Below are 19,973 nucleotides of genomic sequence, written 5' to 3' on the forward strand. Positions count from 1 at the left end.
GCTGTGAAACTTTCGCATGCGTAAGGGCACTTTCATGGAACTTTGCAACTTGCTTTCCCCTGCCCTGAAGTGTCAGAATACCAAGATGAGAGCAGCCCTCACAGTTGAGAAGTGAGTGGCAAGAGTCCTGTGGAAGCTTGCAACGCCAGATAGCTACCGGTCAGTCGGGAATCAGTTTGGAGTGGGCAAGTCTACTATAGGGGCTGCTGTGATCCAAGAGGCCAACGTAATCAAAGATCTGCTGCTATCAAGGGTAGTAACTCTGGGAAATGTGCAGGTTATAGTGGGTGGCTTTGCTGCAGTGGGATTCCCTAACTGTGGTGGGGCGATAGATGGAACCCATATCCCTATGTTGGCACTGGAGCACCAAGCCAGCGAGTATATAAACTGAAAGGGGTACTTTTCAATGGTGCTGCAGGCACTGGTGGATCACAAGGGACGTTTCACCAACATCAACGTGGGATGGCTGGGAAAGGTACATGACGCTCGCATCTTCAGGAACTCTGGTCTGTTTCAAAAGCTGAAGGAAGGGACTTTCTTCCCAGACCAGAAAATAACGGTTGGGGATGTTGAAATGCCTATATTTATCCTTGTGGACTCAGCCTACCCCTTAATGCCAGGGTTCATGAAGCTATACACGGGCAGCCTGGACAGTAGTTAGGAGCTGTTCAACTACAGGCTGAGCAAGTGCAGAATGGTGGTAGAATGTGCATTTGGATGTTTACTGACTCACTTAGACCTCAGCGAAACCAATATTCCCATTGTTGCTGCTGCTTGCTGTGCGCTCCACAGTATCTGAGAGAGTAAGAGGAGATGTTTATGGCGGGATGGGAGGTTGAGGCAAATCATCTGGCCGCTGGTTACACTCAGCCAGACACCAGGGCGGTTAGAAGAGCACAGGAGGGCGCACTGCGCATCAGAGAACCTTTGAAAACTAGTTTCATGACTGGCTAGGCTACGGTGTGAAAGTTCTGTTTTTCTCCTTGATGAAACCCCCCACCCCCTCTTGGTTCACTCTACTTCCCTGTAAGCTAATCACCCTCCCCTTCCCCCTCGATCACCGCTTGCAGAGGCAATAAAGTCATTGTTGCTTCACATTCATGCATTCTTTATTAATTCGTCACCCAAATAGGGAGATAACTGCCAAGGTAGCCTGGGAGGGGTGGGGGAGGAGGGAAGGACAAGGCCACACAGCAGTTTAAAAGTTTAAAACTTTAAAGCTTATTGAATGCCAGCCTTCTGTTGCTTGGGCAATCCTCTGGGGTGGAGTGGCTGGATGGCCGGAGGCCCCCCCACTGTGTTCCTGGGCGTCTGGCTGAGGAGGCTATGGAACTTGGGGAGGAGGGCGGTTGGTTACACAGGGGCTGCAGTGGCGGTCTGTGCTCCAGCTGCCTTTCCTGCAGCTCAACCATTCGCTGGAGCATATTAGTTTGATCCTCTAGCAGCCTCAGCATTGAATCCTGCCTCCTGTCATCACGCTGTCGCCACCTATCATCTTCAGCCCTCTCTTCAGCCCGCCACCTCTCCTCATGTTCATGTTGTGCTTTCCTGCACTCTGACATTGTCTGCCTCCATGCATTCGTCTGTGCTCTGTCAGTGTGGGAGGACAGCATGAGGTCAGAGAACATTTCATCGCGACTGCGTTTTTTTTGCCTTCTAATCTTCGCTAGCCTCTGGGAAGGAGAAGATACTGTGATCCTTGAAACATATGCAGCTGGTGGAGGAAAAAAAAGGGAGAGTGGTTTTTAAAAACACATTTTATAGAAGAATGGGTACATTTTCACAGAAAACTTTGCTGATAACATTACATACATAGCACATGTGCTTTCATTACAGGGTCGCATTTTGCCTCCCCCCACCACGTGGCTCATCCCTCCCCCACCGCATGGCTAACGGCTGAACAGAAATGTTCCCTGCCACAGACAAACAGCCTAGCAGGAATGGGCACCTCTGAATGTCCCCTTAAGAAAAGCACCCTATTTCAACCAGGTGACCATGACTGATATCTCTCTCCTGAGGATAACACAGAGATAAAGAATGGATGTTGTTTGAACGGCAGCAAACACCGGGACCACATGCTGCCATGCTTTCTTATGCAATGATTCCAGACTATGTGCTCCTTGCCTGGCGTGGTAAAGTGTCCTACCATGGTGGACAGAATAAGGCTGCCCTCCCCAGAAACCTTTTGCAAAGGCTTTCGGAGTACATCCAGGAGAGCTGTATGGAGATGTTCCTGGAGGATTTCCACTCCATCCCCAGACACATTAACAGACTTTTCCAGTAGCTGTGCTGGCCGCGAATGCCAGGGCAAATGAATCATTAAACACGCTTGCTTTTAAACCATGTATACTATTTAAAAAGGTACACTCACCAGAGGTCCCTTCTCCGCCTGGCAGGTCCAGGAGGCAGTCTTGGGTGGGTTCGGGGGTACTTCCAGGGTGAGAAACAGTTCCTGGCTGTCGGGAAAACTGGTTTCTCCGCTTGCTTGCTGTGAGCTATCTACAACCTCGCCATCATCCTCTTCCTTGTCCCCAAAACCTGCTTCCGTGTTGCCTCCCACTGCATTGACGGAGTCAAAGCACAGGGTTGGGGTCGTGGTGGCTGAACCCCCTAAAATGGCATGCAGCTCATCATAGAAGCGGCATGTTTGGGGCTCTGACCCGGAGCGGCCGTTTGCCTCTGGTTTTCTGGTAGGCTTGCCTCAGCTCCTTAAGTTTCACGCGGCTCTGCTTCTGGTCCCTGTTATGGCCTCTGTCCTTCATTCCCTGGGAGATTTTTACAAAAGTTTTGGCATTTCAAAAACTGGAATGGAGTTCTGATAACACTGATTCGTCTCCCCATACAGCGATCAGATCACGTACCTCCCGTTCGGTCCATGCTGGAGCTCTTTTGTGATTCTGGGATTCCATCATGGTCACCTCTGCTGATGAGCTCTGCACTCACCTGCAGCTTGCCATCCTGGCCAAACTGGAAATGAGATTCAAAAGTTCGCAGACCTTTTCCTGTCTACCTGGCCAGTGCATCTGAGTTGAGAGCGCTGTCCAGAGCGGTCACAATGGAGCACTCTGGGATAGCTCCCGGAGGCCTATACCGTCGAGTTGCATCCACACTACCCCAAATTCGACCCGGCAAGGCTGATTTCAGCGCTAATCCCCTTGTCGGGGGTGAGTAAAGAAATCTATTTTAAGAGCCCTTTAAGTTGGAAAAAAAGGGCTTCGTTGTGTGGACGGGTGCAGGGTTAAATCAATTTAACGCTCCTAAATTCGACCTCAACTCCTAGTGTAGACCAGGCCTTACTGGAGAATAACTTAATGTGGGTCTATTTGCCAGTTACAACCATTACCACCAGTGGTTTGTTGGGGTGTGACCATTTTGCTTGGGATAATCTTACAATCCTTAACCATCTTCTGACTTCTCTATCTACTATGCAGTGAGTATGGTAAACTAACAAAGTAACCGGAGGTGATGCTGCCCTGTTTAAAAAAAAAAAAAACAACAAAAACAAAAAACCAAAAACACCTCAGTCAGTTTCTCTCTTTTGGTTTCTCTTAAATGACAGAGAAGGTGGAACACACAGATTTTTGCAAGAGCAGCAGTTATTCTGCAGGGTTGTTCATTGTACTGGTATACTTTTCATTTTGTGCTGAAAATGAGATGAGTAAAATCTGACAGTTTATACTAAATCTAGATGAGAGAAAAGTGAAGACTATAGTCCTGGTTCATGACTTACTCCTGAGAAAACTCTGTACCAAAAAAGTAAAATTCTGCACATTTTATGTCCATAAATAAATGTGGAGGCTCCAGCAGGGCAGTGGGGAGCACAGGTCACTGGCTGCATGGAGGTGGGAGATCACCCTGCAGCCCCCTCCCCGGGTGGACTCGGTGCTGAGGCTGCACCCAACCCAGTGCAAGGGCCGGGCCTGTCCCAGAAACACCCCAGGGTCCTGCCCCTCCATGCCAGGTGCACCAAGATAACAAGCAAGAGGGACAAACTCGTATACATGCCCAGCCCTGGCCCCTGATCCAGGTGAGGAGCAGGCAGGATCCAAGTGTAAAGGGTCTTGCTTTGAGGGGATCCAGGTGTAGAGTGAGAAGGTTCTGTGTGGGGAGCTTGGTGGGGGGGGGAGGTCTGGGTGCAGTGAGGGCTCTGGATCTGGGAGTTCTGAGGGGGGGAATGAGATTCAATGGGGGGATTTGGGTATGGGGGGGTCCAGATGCGTGGGAGTTGGGCAGACAGCGGAGCAGCTCCCAGTGTACAGTGACCACTGACCCACAGCTGAGGAGTGATGAGGCAGGAATTGGGGGTAGGTACAGAGGTTTCTAGGGTGGGTCTGACCCAAACCTGGCCCTGGCTGCTCCTTGCAAGGGAAGAGGAAGTCCTGTTCTCCTCATCCAAGCTGGGACTAGCAGCTGAACCTGGTGCAGGTTAGGAGTCACCAGCCTCCTCTTCCTCCTCCTCCCCGCCCGTGATTTCTCTCTCCACCAGCTGCTCTGGGCGCCAGAAACATGTCTGTGCTGCTGGGGAGGGGTATGTGACTGCTTTTGTGGCTTCCCTGTCAGAAGTTATTTTTCTGCAGGGAAGCAAAGAAATCTGTGCAGGACATGAATTTTGCATGCACATCCCCTTAGACACCAAGATCTAATCAGAATGATGTGATTAGTGTTTAGTTTGGTTTTAGGCAGTTCATGTTTGTGGATTGTATTTGTTTCTAGTCTTAGTAGTCATTCATTTGTAGTCCTGGTAGTCTATCAATCTGATCAGTGCCATGCCTTCTCAAAGTGGTCACTGGTCTCTCTCTGACCACAGGTTTTTTTGGGGCTGCAGTCTAGGAGTGAATGTGACAAGTCTTAAGTAAAAACATATGTTACCTGGTAGGTATGACTTCCTTGTTAAGTAGTGTTTTGGTTCTATTCTTTAGCTGAATTGTCTTTCCATTAAACAGAAATATTGTGGGTTTATTTTCTACACTTGACTGTTGGGTTTGTCATGGCAATTTGTTCTTATGTTTGTTCATGGAAGCTGTTACACTTAAGCCTCATCTCACAGTTTAGCTGGCATAGCTATGTTGGTTAGAAATATGAAGAAAAAAAAAACCCCTACATGATATAACTGTGCTGCTCTAGTGTAAAAGTACTACTTATCGCAAAAAAGTTCTCTTGACAGTATAGATTGCTTTGCTTTGATTGGGGAATTGGTACAAACTATACTAGTGTAGCAAGACCTTAGTAGTACTGAAGAAGTTGTTGGTGTAGATGGAAGGAATGTTTAACTGATCTTCAGTGTGACCTGCAAAGGAAAACAATTGGATTTTTGCCTTTTATGTGATAGTTTTAACTAGTTGTTTTTAATAATAGAAATTCTGGTTCTGCCTGTACTGAAGGCCTTTGGTTACTAGAGAACAAATACAATGATGACCTCAAATGTCAGAGTGAAATCTGTGTATTTGAAAGGGTCAGGAGGATATTTAGTCAGACCATTTAAAACCTTGTTTTTGTTAAGACCTTCTTAACTTCAAAGAATAACATAGGCTTCCTCCCTCTGAAGTATGAGTCAGCATGCTGACCCTTTAGTTGAATTATGAGGTCTCATAATTCATACCGTCTTAGGCATCCAGACAATCCTCAAGCAAGCCAGGTTTGGTATTCCTGATATTTAAGGTAAAAGACAAGCAAGAGAACTCTATTGATGTGGGGAGGAGGCAGCAACTCTACAGTCTTCACAAATCATAGAGTCAAGAACGGGCATAAACCCAATTTAATCCTTTCTTGGTTACCTATAAAACACTTGTATAATGGCCAAAAGTGTCTAATTCATTATCTGAGCAGTATCGCCAATGGTGCTGGAACACTTTTTATAGTGGGGGTGCTATGAGCCATTGAACCAAACTGTAAATCCTGCATATAATGGAAACCACTTCAAGTCAGGTCTGCAGCACCCGCCCTGTACCTTTAGTTCCAGCACCTATTAATATCTCAGTCATGGTGCAGGATCCAAAAACCTTTGTTCTCATAAGATGAGAACATTTATTCATATGTTGCTATTTCACTTGCTGCTATTGTAGAGCTTGACTAACCGATTTCTACTGCATTGGGAAATTATCAGAACACTGGTATGTCTGAGAAATGTTATAGAATATCCTATGATACAAATTAGCTTTACATTTGGACTAAAATATTTCAGGGGAGAGCACAATGCCATCTCTTTTTAAGTAACTAATTTGTATTACAGATTGCCCTGAAATATGATCCACAGGCAGAAGAAGATCTACGCAATTGGATAGAAGAGGTTACGGGGCTGACCGTTGGTGCAAACTTTCAGTTGGGCTTAAAGGATGGCATAATCCTATGCGAGTAAGAAACAAATTTTCTTTTTATCTTAGTTAGTTTTGCTCTTTCCAGGTTCTAGAGAGCACTAGCTGAGGACTCCCTTTTGAATATATCACAGTTCTCAGTAATCAGAATACAGTTACTACCAGGGAAGAGTCTGCTTCCATGTCTGCTTTCTCTTCCTTGGGCTCAAGAAAGACTGAGAATTGAACCCAGATCACCGGCATTTCAACAACATTTATCAGAGATATGACACTACAGTATGAAACTGGCACATTTTTATGGATTTGTGTATGAATTAAGAGACTTATCAGATTTCTTCGAGCCTAAAATAGGCCCTTTACATAAATCTAAATCTTTTAACCATGACCAGACATGTTTTGCATCAAGTCACTACATCTATGGTAGCATGAACAATAAAGATTTTTACATAATGCCTGTACAAATAGTGTGAAAATGAGATTCACTATTTACACATTTCATTAATTTTTTCCCAGACTTATAAACAAACTGCAGCCAGGATCAGTGAAGAAAGTCAATCAATCAGAACTAAATTGGCATCAGGTAAAAAAAATAAAAAATCCCACCTCCTTTGTTTCCAGAACTGACGTGAATGGGATTTTACTGCCTCTTTACTTAAATCTTTCCAGTGGTTGATTAACTATGTGTATGAAGTCTTAAGCAAATGGGTAGACTTGGTTGTCCTCTAAATGCTACTTCAGTACAAATGTTTAATAGCAGCTTTAATTACTAGCAGAAATTTCAGGTATTAGACAAATAGCAAGACTACTTCCTTAGGAGGAAAAATTTTTAAAATGTCTGTCTTAGTTAAACTTTTAACTAGAACTTTCCACCCAGCCAAAGCTGCTAGATACCACAGTCTATGCTATATGAAGTTAACAGCCCTGTATGCCATACTGTTCAAGGTTATTGCATGAAATGTCATTCTGCAAAATAGGAATAAATACCACTGAAATCCTTTCATTACCCTTTTTTTAAGCGGTGTTGGACAAAATATTGGTATATAACTCAAAAAAAGATTAAAATGGCAAAATGCACAAGCAGTAATTGTATCTCTGATATCCAGATTAAAATTTAAATTAGGCTACAAATTTGTTCTTGTACATAAGGATTGGTCTGTCTAGTACACAAGACAAGTTATGCTTGATAGTCCCTTGTAAATGGTCTAGGACTGGTCTAAACTAAACAGCCTTAAGAACAGTTCTTCTGTCATGCCTCTGAAAGAAAAGGCCAAATTTAGTCCTTACTTATGCTCTATGCAACCCCCCTCATCCTGACTGAGACCTAGAGGCACTACCCAAAAACAACTAATAAATAGTACCTGAAGTTAGGCTGAATATGTCCCAGTGAGTCAACAGTAAGATGCACAGTAAAAACAGGTATTTCACATTTGACAGGTTATTAATGGACCAGTTTAAGTTAAGTTGGACATTAAGTGCCTTCTGAAACACACCCGTTATTCCATAATTTCTATAAATTGTAGTTCTTCCTTCAAAAAAGTATTTTGTAACACAACTCCGTGGAACTAGACTATTGGCACAGAAATTTGACTTTTTTTTGCAGGGGGAGGGGTATTATTGAAACCAGTGGCTCTCAACCTTTCCAGACTACTGTACCCCTTTCATGAGTCTGAACTGTCTTGCATACCCCCGAGTTTCACCTTGCTTACAAAATCAGACATAGGTGTGCTGTGACACATGTATTTCTATTGCTGAAAAAATTGCTTGCCTTTCTCATTTTTACAATATAATTATTAAATAAATCAACTGGAATATAAATATTGTACTTACATTTCAGTGTCTAGTATATAGAGCAGTATAAACAAATCATTGTATGAAATTTTAGTTTGTAGTGACTTCGCTTGTACTTTGTACGTAGCCTGTTGTAAAACTAGGCAAATATCTAGATGAGTTGATGTACCCCCTAGAAGACCTCAGCGTACCCCCAGAGGTATGCATATCCCTGCTTGAGAACCACTGATTTAAACTAGAACATCTCTGGGGAAAACAGACAGATGCTGTGTAGTGCCTTGTCAAAGACATCTGCTAGGGATGTCAGCCACTAGCCACTGTTGGAGACAGTGGCCAGACTAGATGGACCCCAAGTCCGATCGGGTATAGCAGTTCTGTGTACAAAACAAAAAATCCAAATGCAGAATGAATGATTGTTATGTTAAGCGTTACCGCCCATTTACTTTGCTCTATGTTTTGTCCCATCTGTATTACATCTGGGCTAAAGTCTTCAAGGCAGGGAGCTTGTCAAAGTTCCTACTGTACTTTTGAAGCTATAAATATTTTCCAAAATGAAACATTTGCCTCGACATGTTTTATTTTTCAGTTGGAGAACATTGGGAATTTTATCAAAGCCATCCAAGTCTATGGTATGAAGCCACATGATATTTTTGAAGCAAATGATCTTTATGAGAATGGGAACATGACCCAAGTTCAGACTTCACTTGTGGCACTAGCTGGTCTGGTAAGTATTTATCTACACAGAATATACTGTACCACACTGAACTGGTAGAAATCCATGCATTGGCCAGAATCATTCCTTCCACTCATAAGCATAGAACACTTGGCAGGCAAGTCCTTCTGGTATGCTGCTCTCTCCCCCACGGGTCCTGCAGAAGCCACACTTTGGGTGCCTTGGTTTCTCCCTTGTCAAGGTAGGGGGTACAAGGATTGTGGGTAAGAGAGGGTTGGGATTATGAAAGTGCTGTCTTTAACAGCATAGTCCCCTGCTTACATGTGACAACCCAGGAAGGAGTTTGACACAGTATTAACTCATGCTAAATCTTCTCCACAACAGCTGTTGAGCAGCCACAGAGTAACTTTGCTAATGGTGGCTTGATATATACTAAAGCTATTCTTGCAGGGAGCAGAAGCCAAGAGGGTTAGCTGTCCGTACAGGACAATGTTTTTTCTGTGGACTGGGGATGTCCTAGGTCTGTGAGGTAGGAAGGTCTTGTGTGTGTTCTGAGTACAGCAGCCAAACCCCATTCACTAGAGGAGAAGTCTGAGAATGTGGAGGTTAACCTCAGAATCCTTAATATCTTTAGACCCTCCCCAGCCCATGTTTTTTTCAGGGTGAATACGACCAGTGAATCACATGTATTACTCCTTTTGAATTTCACAAGGCTATATGAATAATTACTATTGTGGTTGGCTATGTAAACAGTAGAAAAAATCCTGCCAAAGAACACTTACCTCATTGTACAGGATGACTGTAGTTGAATATTAGAAAATGTTTCTAGCAGTAAAAGATATACATACTAAATGTAAGGTTTCAGAGTAGCAGCTGTGTTAGTCTGTATTCGCAAAAAGAAAAGGAGTACTAGTGGCACCTTAGAGACTAACCAATTTATTTGAGCATCAGTTTTCGTGAGCTACAGCTCACTTCATCGGATGCATCCAGTGAAGTGAGCTGTAGCTCATGAAAGCTTATGCTCAAATAAATTGGTTAGTCTCTAAGGTGCCACTAGTACTCCTTTTCTTTATACTAAATGTAAGACTTTGTCAAGTAATACTTTCTCTTTTCAAGCAAATCAAAAACTTGCTGGCCAATATTTTAAAGAAGTGACTAATGATTTTAGGTGGTGGTTCTTTAGTTCCCATAGTGACACCTTAAAGGGACTGATTTTCAGAGTACAGAGATGTAGCACTTTCTGAAAGTCAGGCCCACATAAGGCATCTTAAATTTGGGACCCAAAAGTTGAGGCACTCAACTATTAGTCACTTTTGAAAAGCTTAGCCTGCTGTCCTTGGATGGGGTGTAATTCCTTCAAGAAGTTCTAGTGGCAAGAAGTATGATTTGAAAAGTGAGTGTTCACTTTTTGAATGACTTATTTCTACTTAGGCAAAAACCAAAGGATTCCATACCACAATTGATATTGGTGTCAAATATGCAGAAAAGCAAGCAAGGAGTTTTGATGCAGGAAAACTAAAAGCTGGCCAAAGTGTAATTGGCCTGCAGGTAAGCATGAGATTAAAGTTTTGTGTATGGTAAACCAAATTGAGAAACCATCCTCAAATGTGATAGATAATTTGCTGTTTGAAAAAGCAATTGATTGTAAAGTGGTATTCACTTAAGGGCTTGTCTGTATGAACATTTAGTGCATGGCAAATGTAAATCTACCACACGCTAGCCTGCTATGTACGAACTGTCCATGTGGACGTTGCCGTTGCAAACTACAAGTTCTCTAGTGCACTTTGTAGTATCCAGCAGCAGGCTCGCATGAGGTAGATTTATACCACAGCTTGCTGCGTGCTGTTTATGTAGACAAGCCCTAAAATGGGTTGCTGGTTTCTCACCTAGAACAAGTTCTCTTTCTGCTGTTAGTGTGCGGTTTGTGTTCTGTCCTTGTAAACAATTGACAGGATTTCTAAAATTGAGTGACAGTCAGTGAAAGGAGTTTCTTCCTCTACTGTAATCTCTAAATTAGGCTTAGTAGAATTAGATATTTATCAATAAATGTTAATTTCACTGTACACACACAAGTAGATAAAAAATATTTCCATTCCTACAAATGAGCAAAGAAAGAAAAATGCTGTTTGAGAACTTGAGTCCCACCTTACTGTTTATAAAACATGTTGTTTTACCAGCATTAGAAGAGCTGGAACAGGGGGTGCTGTTTAGGTAGCTTTAAACTTTTTGAATTGCAGCATCTGCTATCATTAAATAATTATTCAGTGACCCCTTTCATCTCCCCATATGTTCCTGCAACTGTGAAAATTTAAATTGGCAAAAATGAAAAAAAAAATGCATAACCTTTAATTTTACACAACTGAATATTTAAAAGCAATGATCATGCTTAAAAATAAACATTGATCTGTCAAAACTATAAAAAATAGAATTCTGCCAGGCCTAAATATTATAGGGATACAGAAGTGGGCTTAATGGTTCTTGTAAACATTGTTTCTCTATCCCAAAAAATAGTGGTTTAGAAGCAAGTTAGAAGCTTGCTGGATGCAGTGCTACTTTGAATTTTGAGGGGTCTGTTCTTTCCATTTTCTGTGCTAATCAATCAGAATAAGACAATAGCATCAAACGTTAATTTGTTGTACCACACAACTGCAAGTACAGTAGAACCTCAGTTACGAACACCTTGGGATTGGAGGTTGTTTGTAACTCTGAACAAAACATTATGGTGTTCTTTCAAAAGTTTACAACTCACTTAATACTGCTTTGAAACTTTACTATACAGAAGAAAAATGCTGCTTTTAACTATCTTAATTTAAATGAAACAAGCAATTTCTTTGCCTTGTCCATTTTTTTTAAACTTTCCCTTTTTTAGTAGTTTACATTTAACACAGCAGTGTATTTGCTTTTTTCTCTGATACTACCTGATTGCGTACTTCCGGTTCAAATGAGGTGTGTAGTTGGCTGGTCAGTTCGTAACTCAGGTATTCATAACTCTGAGGTTTTACTGTAATATGATATGAATTAGCCTTTCCATCATAGCTAAAATATGCATTAGTGCACAAAATGAAATTAGGTTTCTCTCTCTAATCAGCACCCTATTGGACATAGCCATTGAAATATGGCATTGGATTACTTGTCATTCTTTGCTCAAGAGAAGCTCAGTATCTGTTTAGAAGTGAACATTAAGGTCAATGGCCAAGCTGTAACTGCTTTCTCTATGTTAAGGTCCAACCAATACAATTGTTGTTTGGATCTCTGTTCTTGGACTAGGTCTCCTTGAGTTGCTATATCACCCTTTTTTGTGTTTTTATAAAGATGGGAACCAATAAGTGTGCCAGCCAGGCAGGTATGACTGCTTATGGGACCAGAAGGCATCTCTATGATCCAAAAATGCAAACTGATAAACCATTTGACCAGACAACAATTAGCCTACAGATGGGTACTAACAAAGGGGCCAGTCAGGTAAGCAAGGTTACATGTGATACAGTATTTCAAAATCAGCTATTGTCATGACACTGCAACACTCCAGGGGGCAGGCAGATAGGTGACAGGCTGAAGGGGTGGATCTGCATCTTGCTAAGGAAGTCTTCAGTTGAGACCTTGGGTGGGCACAATACCAGTAGTGCATCCTTGCAATGATTCAAGAGCTGAGTCTCTTGTGGGCACATGATCTACTTCCTGCTGAAAAGAACTAGAGGGAACAAAAAACAGTGCCTACAGCCAGCCCCTTTTTCTGGCTGTATTGTCAGAAAAATAAGGGGAAATTTCATTTCACATACTCACTAGCCAAAACCAAAACGAAAGACAGCTCCCTGGGCAGTATCCTGGTTGAATGTCCACCATTCCCTTTGCAACATCCAAAAGGGGGGCATGCTGGGCTTCTCAGCAGGGCCTTCCTACTAGGGGTTGTAGAGCTATAGCTTAACTTTTTTCACTGCTGTGTTTAGTAGGTGTTAACTGTTGGTCCTGTAATATTATTGTATTTTAAGTCACTTTTTCCATTCAGCTTGTACAAGTGGATGCTGTACATACAGAACTCAGTGTCAGGATTCTTAACTGAATTTTAGAGTATCCTTACCATAATGCTTACTTTATTATCCTGTTTCACTAGGCTGGGATGCTGGCACCAGGCACCAGAAGAGATATTTATGACCAGAAGCTCACATTACAGCCAGTGGACAACTCTACTATTTCACTACAAATGGGTACTAACAAAGTGGCTTCCCAGAAGGGAATGAGCGTGTATGGGCTTGGAAGACAAGTGTATGACCCGAAATATTGTGCTGCTCCAACAGAACCTGTAATTCATAATGGAAGCCAAGGAACAGGAACTAATGGGTCAGAAATCAGCGATAGTGATTATCAAGCAGAATATCCAGATGACTATCATGGCGAGTACCAGGATGACTATCAAAGAGATTACCATGGTCAGTACAGTGACCAGGGCATTGATTATTAGATCTGAACCACATGCTCAGTATATTAGTCCATTATTTTATTCAGTAAAAACAAAACTAGCCTTGTGGAATTGTTACCCGTCTTCCTACACACTATGCTTAATGTTCCTAAAGAAAGATTGCCTTACATACATTCCTTTTTCCTTTCTCTGCCTTTTCCCTCTTCTAGTTGCCTTTAGTGCTGTAACAGTTGTAATCTACAGCATAACCAATAACTGCATATGAAGTAAAAAGGAATACTGTGAAAGGGGAGTACTCTTGTACAGCCAATTCTTTTAATAAAGATCTATGCATCTTCACAATCCCCTACTTAAATAGGTATTTACACACCACATCCACCCCTCCTTTTACTTATTTAGTACTTACCTAATTTCTGCATGGAACACTGAAAAGACTTCCATGCTTATGTTAAATGCTAAAAGTTAAGCTGCAGTATATTAGTAAATAATTACTTTATTTCTGCAGTATGGTTTGCTTTTTTAAAGTCAGACAGTAGACAGGATAAATGTGCATTTGTGATTGTGTATTCATTCCATTATCTAAACTGACCAAACTCCTAGAATAGTTGTCTTACTAAAAAGGGAGCTTGTACAAAGTCCTTGAGCCCACAGAAGTCCCATGTTTTGATGGTGCATTTATTTTTATTGTATGTGCCATAATATATCCATGTAGAAATGCTTTTTCTTCCTTGAACTGTATTTATTGCCACATTTCTCATCATAAACTGATCCCATTGTATTTTTATAAATATTTTTTTCTTGAAGGTGCATGACTTTGATGTCTCATTTATTTGTTACATTACGATGCTTAGAACATTAGTTACCATAGAAATTATTCCCAAATCTTATTCTTGGCTATGTCAAGGTAATCTAGAACCCCCACAGCTCAGGAAATGTTCTGAAAAAAATTCTAGTGGATCTATGTCAGGCCAGAGTATGAAATGTTCTTTTCAACATTAGAGTCCTAGAAAGGGAGGGGGTCCCCTGCCCCTGCAGATCCCAACTGGGAGCAGCATACAGAAGAGAATACTCTCTCCAATCCCATGAGCTACTGGGTGGAGCATCTGTAGGGTTTCACTAGATGGTCCTCCCTAATGTTGAGAGCAATATTGTCTAACTACACATTCTGCAGGAATCTGCTCTGCTTACCCTCTCTTATTCCCCCTCACGCCTCTAGGTATGAAGCAGACGTCAACTTGAAACATGGAGTTTGTATTGACCCCTATGAGAATAATCTGTGGAGGGGAGAATAGCAGTTTATGATGAAAATGCAATTACAAAATCCAGAATCTTACAATTTGGGAATAGGAGAGTTCATTTCTCAACACAATGAGGAGTTGCAGAATTACAACAGAGCCTCTGGTTTGGCCTATACCCTTGACATGGCAGCATGTATATTCATACTATATCTGCTACTCAGAAGTGGTGCTTCAACTAACGCTTAACAAATTGCCAGAGCATTAAGTGTAGCATTCAAAAACTACAAGCATACGAATCTTAGGCAGCTGCCAGCAAACCAAAAAAAAAGGGCATTATTTGTGAGTGGAACAGAAGGTTGTCTCCCTCTGTGTAGACTACTGAGAAGCATCACTAAGGGTTTGTCTACACTTGAAACGCTACAGTGGCATCATTGTAGCATTTCAGTGTAGACATACTTATGACAGAAAGGCTTTGCCTGTTGTTGGTGTAGGTAATCCACCTCTTCCATCAACCTAGCACTGTCTACACCAGGGGTTAGGTTGGCCAAACTGTTGCTCAGGGCTGTGGATTTTTAAAACCCCTGAGCAAGGTAGCTGTAGACCAGGCCTATCTTATTTGCCTTCTCTAACCACTTTAACAATAGCCTAACACTAGGGCTCCCAGGGATGCTAACAAGGCTGTGCCAACATTAGCAGTGGAAGGGGGACAGTTAAAAAACTGTAGATGGGGTCTTTGATGTGAGTACTTAAAGAGTCATGCTAATAGCAAGCAGCCTGAGCTTGTGAAGGGCCCTTCCTTGAGGAAGAGAGAGAAACTGCTTGTTTGTTACAGAGTTCCTGCTGTTTGCTTTTGATATGGTTTGATATCAGACATTTTCAGCTGGCCTGATGACTCTAGCTTAGCTATTTATGTCTAACAAATCATCCTGAAGTAGCTGCTTGAGTCAACAGAATTAAAAATAACCATTTCACATATTAAGGGAGGAAAAGAACTGTCCATCAAACCTGTGAACTATATTTTTACTGCAGTTAGTTCTGTATAAGACAGCATAGGAGTTCAATCCCTATGAAAGTAATTCATCTCAGTGCCCACCTATCATGTTAAACAAAATGCTTAAAAGCAGTATTATGACTACTATGTCAGTTATGTCATATGGATTAGTTTCCTGGAGCTTGCTTTTTTTTTTTTTTTTTTTTTTAAATAAACTTACCTTGCTCATTAGGACCACAATCCTGGTCCAGCTGAAGTCAATAGTACAGGATCAGACTCAAATACATATAATTATTTTCCCCATTATGATGCAACAGGGAACAAGTTAATTAGCATGTAATATGCAAATCACTTTCCTCAATCTATAAACACAAGTTTTCATTTTTCAGTAGTTTACGGTATCATGACTCTGAATTTAGTGGACAGTCCACACTAGGCATGAGGGAATACCCACATAGTGCTTAAAAATAAACTATAAATTTCGTACCAACTAACTAATTGGTACATACATACAGTCACAAATGTCATTACCTGTTTTCTTAAAAGCCCATGCTTTGTGTACAATTGTATTTCAAATTCATGTACTTTGAAATACACTAAAATTGATTAATACACTAATCCTGATGTCAGTCACTTAATGCTGTAGTGTCATGCTCATGACTTCCATGTGGCAGACCTGTACATACCACACTAGTGCTGTACATCCGAAACAGACTCCAGTACAGACTCTTACCTGCAACATCCCTTCTGATTTTAAAGTTCCCCACTACGAAGTGTGAGTGCCTGTCAACTGCCAAATTTTAAAAAGACCTTTGTTCACAGGAAAGGTACTGTAAGGGCAGTGGCATTGCAGCCTTCACCACAATGTCTTAAAGCTGGTCTTAGATGAGAAGGTATGTTTTTCAAAACAGACCTTCCTTCCCTCTACCATTCTAGAAAGACTTATTGAGTCAAGGCCCTTACTCATCCAGACTCATGGAAATTCCATTTAGCAGCACGGGCCTTGCATTGAGGAAAAAGCTATTCTTCAGCAGTAACTGATACGCTCCTAACTTTGTGATTTAATTCTTAATCTGGCTCCATTATGCTCTGTAGACTGATAAAATGAAGGGAATGTTGTTATAACTTGTTTATCAATTCTTAAGATAGTCCTTTTGGAAGTGGTCTCTCTGAAGAGTTCTTTAGAAGGGAAGCCTAGCCACACGCAACAGGTTTGGTCCTGCCTCTTAATGTAGCAGATCAGAGGAATGGAGAGCCAAGACATATATCGGGATCAGATTTTACTTTTAAGAGCCTGCAAAAAATGAAACTGACCAACCTAGTTTTACAGCAACATGTAAACAGCATAAATGGTGAAAAGTAAGTAAAGGCAACGGAATATAGGACATCAAAAGACTAAAGGCATTAAGTTGGCAGTTGCACCTGACAACATTTGATATTCAAGTGCTCTAAAGTACCTTTGAAAATGATCAATTAGGCATTCTTTGAAAGATGTAGTTAAATGTATTCGGGAAGTGTATCTTTCACACAAAAGCTCATGTTCCTATTTAAATGCTTAATCTCTAGAATTGTCCTTCCTTTCCCACTTCTAACAGATGTAGCCATGGAAAGATGACACAATGCATAACATAAACCAAAAACTCAAACAATAGGAAACCATTAAAAGACATCTGTGGGAGAACATGGAGATGAAACAATGATAGAGGACTACTGTTAGCTTAGTCTGGGAATTAAATGCAATATAGCTTAACTGTCCTCCAACATATTGGAATGAGAGAAGGTAGCTAGTCAGTAATCCCTCCACACATTTTCTTAACATACTCAAGTTCTTCAGGGTAAGGAAAAATCTTTCCTTTGTAATAACACTGTACAAGTTTAAGGGACTATCCACATTATTATAAGACATGAACTGAAAATCCAGAACTTTCTTTTGAGAAGAAACGATATGTTGTTTGGTAGGATACTGAATGGCCATGGATACTTATCAGGTTTCTGAAGTCTTAAGATTTTCTGAATTTTGGTAGGGGTTAGAGCACTCAATTTTTTAAAATAGGAATGTACACAAGATAGGTAAAATGGTATCTTTTATTAAACCAACTTCTGTTGGTGGAAGGTACAAGCTTTCAAGCTAGACAGAGCTCTTCAGGTTCTGAAGAAGACCACCTCTGCACTGCTCGAAAGCTTGTACCTTCTACCAACAGAAGTTAGTTTAATAAATTACCACCTCATCCATCTTGTCTCTCATACATCCTGGGACCAATATGGCTACAACTCCACTGCAAACAACTATGGAAGATACTGTACTTAAAGATCATGTCTCCTTTTCTTTGGCTTTAAGGTCCCTGCACGGCTTTAAATTTACCATTATAAACTATACTCCAGTTTCTGACATAGCATCTTTTAAGTGGGAGGTCATAAGTTTTTTTCTATTTTTAAATTTCTTGTAAAATAAAATTTTATAAATGATTTTCTACTTTCCTATTGGTGTTTAGAAGTCTTTTCAGCAACAGAGAAACTGATTACACATAAAATGCTATTAAATGCACACAACAAACTTACATGACAGAAAAAAAAACTATCAACTTCTTTAAGTTATAGTCATACTAGGGGTTGCTTGCATCTATCATGGTCACTAAGTTTTCAGTCAAGGACTATTTTCAAGATGATCATGTACCTTTAAAATAAGTCTGTGCTGTTTAATTAGGAAGGACTCTTGAGTGGGTGAAGTACAGTACATGCTGTCCTCTGTTTGGCCTGAAGGCTGCTGATCTAACAATGAGGACATTGGGTCACAGGACTAAACCTATATGAAGTTGTCCTGACACCATCTAAAGGTAGGGTAGATACTCAAAGATAGAATACAAATGAATCATTAATGATATCTTATCAAAGATAGGTGAGAAAGTCTGTTAGCCTTTGTCTTTGCCAATTGGATAGAGCAGCTATTAGGGGCAGGCTCTCACATAGTAGGAATTCACTTCTGGGAGCCTGAAGTGAAGTAAATGAACTAATTTTAGGCCGCCTCACAAAATACCAGCATAGTTTGATATACTTCTGCTGAACATAGGTATAGACATGACTGGAGAAGCTTTCACGGTGTCTGGCTGAGGTATGTGCCACTTGGGTCATTCTCCTTTTACAGCAGAACCTCAGAATTATGATCACCAGAGTTACGAACTGACCAGTCAACCACACACATCGTTTGGAACCAGAAGTGCACAATCAGGCGGCGGTGGCAGAGAGAGAGAGAGACAGACACAAAAAGCAAATACAGTAGAGTACTGTGTTAATTGTAAACTACTAAAAAATTAAGGGAAAGCAGCATTTTTCTTCATAGTAAAGTTTCAAAGATGTATTAAATCAATGTTCAGCTGTAAACTTTTGAAAAAACAACCATAACATTTTGTTCAGAGTTACAAACATTTCAGAGTTACAAACCTCCTCCATTCCCAAGGTGTTCATAACTGTGAGGTTCTACTGTACTAAACTCTCCCAACGCTGGACCCAATTGCCCTGTCCCAAGGGAAGAACCTCAGTAGGGGGCTAAAGGGGAAGAAATCTCCACAGTATTTCCCTTGTGGAATTTTCTCCCCAGTGCATGGGTTTTCAGGCCGGGCTTGCTGCCCACATGGAAAAGGCTGCAGGGCCTGCCCCCAAACCTTAAGTTCTCCTAGGACAAGCAGGAAGCTGGGTCCATCCTCATAGAGGACCTGTGTCTCTGACCACCCCAGTAGCAGTAGGGCTTTCACAGCCAGTGGCCATCCCTGCAATCCCTTATATACAGCCTCTAGGGATGATCCCACCCACTGCATGCTCCCCTCCCCTGTATGGATCCCCAAACCTATAGAGAGTGTTAATGTCTGGCTGAAAAGGTGGGAGATAAGGAAATGCTGACACAGAAATGTCTAAGTCTCCTTTTCACATGGTGGGGGGAGGAGGGGGAAGAATCCATAGATTTCAGTGGAATGGTCTCACCAATTTTTATTAGAAGACAAGAGAATTGGCACCAATTGCCTTTGCTGCCTCTGATATTTCCTCAGTTACTAAACAAACTGTCCTCCTCCACCTCTGAGTTTGTTCTTTAGGGCAGCAAAGACAGGAACTTTCTCTTACCTGCAGAAATGTTCCAGCTCATAGACTGAAACCATCTGTACTGCCTGTATATTTCTGCTAGAGACACCTTCTGGTCTCCCACTCAATCCTGCCCTCAAACAGGAAGTTCAAGCAGCTCTGGGGAAGAAGGGGGGGGAGGGGGGGGCGGAAAAAAAGGATTGTGTAGCACTGAGTAAATATCGACATCAGATCTAGATCTACGTGAATTTAAAAAACTCACTATAATATCCTGATCTTTTGAAATCTTCTCCAATTTCCTCCCAAAAGAGAAAAATGGATCCATGTATCTCACAGAATGAGAAAATTTTGACCTCATGAAAATGTATGACATCCAGGACCCAAACCCAACCCCAGAGCTCAATGAAACTTCAATTGTGCATAAAAAGACATTCCCTGATGCTCTTTGAGGGTTTTATTATTATTTAAAAGTTTTTGTCTACTCCTT

At 41.4% G+C, this 19,973-nt stretch overlaps 1 protein-coding gene across 1 annotated transcript in view; it reads left to right on the top strand.

Annotated features, from left to right (window-relative positions):
• CNN3 (calponin 3) overlaps window positions 1-13,989 on the top strand; it is a 56,188-nt gene extending 42,199 nt beyond the window's left edge. Inside the window, exons 2-7 of the mRNA XM_048862171.2 lie at window positions 6,230-6,351; window positions 6,825-6,891; window positions 8,686-8,823; window positions 10,204-10,320; window positions 12,085-12,231; window positions 12,881-13,989. Of these exons, the coding sequence (XP_048718128.1) occupies window positions 6,230-6,351; window positions 6,825-6,891; window positions 8,686-8,823; window positions 10,204-10,320; window positions 12,085-12,231; window positions 12,881-13,228 (939 nt within the window). The 3' untranslated portion in view covers window positions 13,229-13,989. The remainder of the gene's footprint in view (window positions 1-6,229; window positions 6,352-6,824; window positions 6,892-8,685; window positions 8,824-10,203; window positions 10,321-12,084; window positions 12,232-12,880) is intronic.
• The last annotated feature ends 5,984 nt before the right edge of the window (window positions 13,990-19,973 follow it).

Source organism: Caretta caretta, chromosome 8 (genome assembly GCF_965140235.1).
Source record: "Caretta caretta isolate rCarCar2 chromosome 8, rCarCar1.hap1, whole genome shotgun sequence".
NCBI lineage: Eukaryota > Metazoa > Chordata > Testudines > Cheloniidae > Caretta > Caretta caretta.